Source organism: Eimeria maxima, genomic scaffold (assembly GCF_000499605.1).
Source record: "Eimeria maxima Weybridge genomic scaffold, Emw_scaff86, whole genome shotgun sequence".
NCBI lineage: Eukaryota > Apicomplexa > Conoidasida > Eucoccidiorida > Eimeriidae > Eimeria > Eimeria maxima.
Window position 1 is genome coordinate 50,995 of NW_013564009.1, and position 4,035 is coordinate 55,029.

At 46.0% G+C, this 4,035-nt stretch overlaps 1 protein-coding gene across 1 annotated transcript in view; it reads right to left on the reverse strand.

Moving 5' to 3' along the window:
• EMWEY_00012040 (hypothetical protein, conserved) overlaps window positions 1-1,044 on the reverse strand; it is a gene marked incomplete at both ends in the record, with an annotated part of 3,741 nt that extends 2,697 nt beyond the window's left edge. Inside the window, 2 exons of the mRNA XM_013479060.1 lie at window positions 67-316; window positions 595-1,044. Coding sequence (XP_013334514.1) covers window positions 67-316; window positions 595-1,044 — 700 coding nt within the window. The remainder of the gene's footprint in view (window positions 1-66; window positions 317-594) is intronic.
• Window positions 1,045-4,035: the final 2,991 nt, after the last annotated feature.

Below are 4,035 nucleotides of genomic sequence, written 5' to 3' on the forward strand. Positions count from 1 at the left end.
AATAAACAAAAAAAAAAAAAATAAATAAATAAATAAATAAATAAATAAAATAAATAGAGAATGTACCTTGTTGTGATGCTTCGGACATTTTTTGTAGCATTTGATTACAAAAGAGTTGTAAATCTGAATCAAGAGGTTTTGTTTTTTTTCTTCTTCTTTGTCTTAATCTTTCTAAGGCTCCAGCAAAAGAATTGGGATCGATCGATCCCGATCCCGATCCCGATCCCGATCCCGATCCCATACCAGAATTAACAGAACGGGATACAGATATAGATCCAGATGTTGGCAATGCAGGGTCCGTCCAATCCGGCTCACGCTACACAACCACCATACAATCAATATATATATTTATTTATTACATACAAACCCTAAACCCTAAACCCTAAACCCTAAACCCTAAACCCTAAACACTTAGATATACGCAGAAACAATTAGATTCGTAGAAATACAGGCATATATACTAACACAAGGGTTTAGGGTCTAGGGTCTGCTTAGGATCTAAGGTTTATTAGGGTTTAGGATTTATTAGGGTTTAGGGTTTATTAGGGTTTAGGGTTTATTAGGGTTTAGGGTTTATTAGGGTTTAGGGTTTACATCACTGTCAATTCCTCCCTCAACAGGAACAATATCATCAGGATCTTCATGTATTGCTGCTTCTGGATCTTTTTCTATAAACCCTCCGAGTGTATCGTCATCTGGATCTGCTGCGTCTGCTGCTGCTGCTGCTGCTGCTGCTTCTTTGTTTCTGTGTTCTTTATGTTTATGTTTATGTTTGTGTTTATGTTTATGCTTGTGCTTCTTCTCGCTCTTATCCTTCTTTTGCTTCTTCTTGCTGCTGCCGTCATGATGCTGCTGCTCATACTCCTCTTCCTGCTCCTGCTGCTCCTGCTGCTGCTGCTGCTGCTCTCCATAGTCATCGTGGGACAGCTGCTGCTCTCCTGCATGCAGCAAACCCTGATCAACCTCTCCTTGCTGCAGCTCTTCTTCCTGCTGCCCTAGAGCATCATCTTCTGCTCCGAAAAGGCCGCCCTCTGCAGCCTCCATTGCTGCTGTTGCTGCTGCTGCTGCTGCTGCTGCTGTATTGCTTGCTGCTGCGGCTGCGGCTGTTGCTGACTCTGCTACTGTTGCTTTGGCCCCTCCTGCCGGTCTTGCTGCGATTGCTGCTGCCACAACTGCGGTAATTGGGGTTGCTGCTGCTGCTGCAACGAGAGGATGACGAAGAAGTTTCTCGCTGCAGCAGCAGCAGCAGCTGCTGCTGCTGCTGCTCTTTTTGAAAGGTTGCTGAGGGGCGTTTGCTGCTGCTCCCTATCAATCGTTCCTCTATATTACGATTAAAAGATAAATAAAATATATTTAAATAATTTATTTGTATAATTGAAGCCCCAATACTCTCGCTGCAGCCCCTGCTGCTGCTGCTGCTGCATGCAGCGGACTATCCGCTGTCCGACCGCTGTCGGGTGTATAGACACCTTGTGTTGTTTTTCTTGTTAAATACATTAAAAAAAGTGATTTAATTGTTACTAATCAATTTAATTTGTATTATTTAGTTCTTAAGGTGTATGCATGCAGCAGTGCATGCAACAATATCCCCCCTGTTCTTGTTGCTGCTGCTGCTGCTGCAGCAACGGGAGGCTTACTTTCCGCTGTCTTATGACTCATTAGTCCTATAAGTTCTTTCCGTTGTTTTCTTTGTTTTTTTTATTATTAAGGAGAAAGTAACTCCTGCTGCTGCAGCAAAGTGTATAACAATAGCAGCAGCACCAGCAGCAAAACCGTCTGCTGCTGTTGCTGCTGCTGCTGCACCTACCACGTCCTCATCTATTTGCTGCTGTCTTCGTGGCGCCTCGTTGCTAGGCACTAAAAAACAAGGAAGACAAGGTTAAATAGAGGCATAATCTGCCGTTGTTGTTGTGGTTGCTGCTGCTGCTGCAGCAGCAGCAGCAGCTTTCTTCTGCGGAGCAGCAGTAGACAGCTAGCTGCACGTACACCCGAAGGAGCAGCAAAGAAGACACGTAGGGGGTGGGGTGTACGTACACCCCAATTAATTATCCCTTTCTTAGGGTTAATTAAACCCTAAACCCTAAACCCTAAACCCTAAAATGGGGAGAAGACGTGAGGCATTTATTGGTGCAGGGGCATTAGGTACCCTTACTGCTGTTGCTGCTTCGCTGCAGCAGTCGCTGCTGCTGCTGCTGCTGCTGGTTGGTGGGGTTGTTGTTTATGGTGTATGGTTCTGGTTAAGAGTCTTTAAGGCGTACCCTTGTGCTGCACCTCTGCTGCAGCAAAGAAAAAGCAGCAGCAGCAGCAGCAGCAAGAGCAGCAACAGCAGCAGCAGGCTCTTAGACCGTCAGGATAGTCCTCATGGTGCAGCAGCAACAGCAGCAGCACCAGGGACTGGTGCTGCTGCTGAGGGTGTAAGCTCTTTGCGTAGCCGCAGCCACAATAAGAATAGCAGCAGCAGCAGCAACAGCAGCAGCAGCAGCAACAGGAGTTTCTCTACAGATGCAAGTGCTGTTTGCTGCTGCGAGAGAGGAGACAGTTGGGAGGAAGGGACAGAAGACTCAGCAGACGAAGCAGATTCAGAGGCAGAACAGGAGTGTCTCCTTTCTGCAGCAGCAGCAGCAGCAGCAGCAGCAACTGCAGCAGCAACTGCAGCAGCAACTGCAGCAGCAACATCATCAACCACCTCCTCTTCTTCCTCATCCTCATCAACAGCACCAACAGCATCATCAACACCAGGAGCAACAGCAGCAACAGCAGCAGCAGCTGCTGCTGCAGCAGCAGCAGCAACAGGTGCAACAGGAGCAGGAGGAGGAAATAAGCAGCAGCAAAAATTACCAAGAAGAATGAGCTTTGCTTCCTATAATCTTGCTGCTGGCTGCTTCCCTGCTGCAGCAAAGGTGCAGCACCATATTGTATCCGGGTGTATGTACACCTCAACTCTTCCTTCTGTACAAACTATTCTTCATCTTATTCAATATGGATTTGCTACCTTCCATAGACTCAGGTCTGCTGCTGCTGCTGCTGCTGCTGCTGCTGCTGTTGCTGCTGCTGCTGCTGTTGCTGCTGATGGTGGGGTGGCTGGTTGTTGGGTGTCTCTTGTTGCTGTGTTGCTGTTGCTGCACAGTTATTGTACTCATTGTCTTACTCTATTGCTGTCGCTGCTATTGCTGCTGTTGCTGCTGCTGCTGTTGCTGCTGCTGCTGCTGCTGCAGTTGGGCTTACGTATGCTGACGGATGAGAGAGGAGTTCCTCTTAGCGAGCTGCCTAATCCTCCTGTACTAAAGGCAGCAGCAGCAGCAGCAGCAGAACATTTGTGTCTCCTTCCTACTCCTACTGCTTTGCTGCTACGATTGGTAAGGAGACACCAGACAGCAGCAACAGCAGCAGCAGCAACAGCAGCAGCAGCACGAGCAGTAAACCCTTTCCCTTTCCTTCCTAAACCCTAAACCCTAGATTAATAGCAGCAACTCCTGCTGCTGTATAGACAACATGCCTCCTGTCTGTGCTGCTGCTGCTGCTTCTGCTGCTCTTGCTGCTGCTGCTGCTGCTGCAGACGAAGCGTTTGCTGCGTGCCCCCGGCCGTTTATTACGTTTATCTGTTGAAGGTTTCTTATTATTTTGGGGCTGCATGCGCGCAATATTTGGGGCTTTATGTTGCACCAGTGATGCATGCACTCCTCTTACAGGGACACAACAACAAAGAAATTCATTAACATGGAGTACTAAACAGGAGGTATTGCTGCTGTTGCTGCTGCTGTTGCTGTTGCTGCTGCTGCTGTTGGTGGTGCTGCTGTTGCTGTTGCTGCTGCTGGTAAAAGTTCTGTTTGCTGCTGTTTATTATTTACATAAATAAATACAAATAAGTAAATTAATTAATTAATTTGTAATTAATAGTAATACATTTATAATAAATATTTATTTATTTATTTATTTATTTATTTATTTATTTATGTGTCTCCTTATGTGTCTCCTGTCTCCTTATGTGTCTCCTCCTTTTTTTATTTTTTTTTTTTTTTTTTTTTTTTTTTTTTT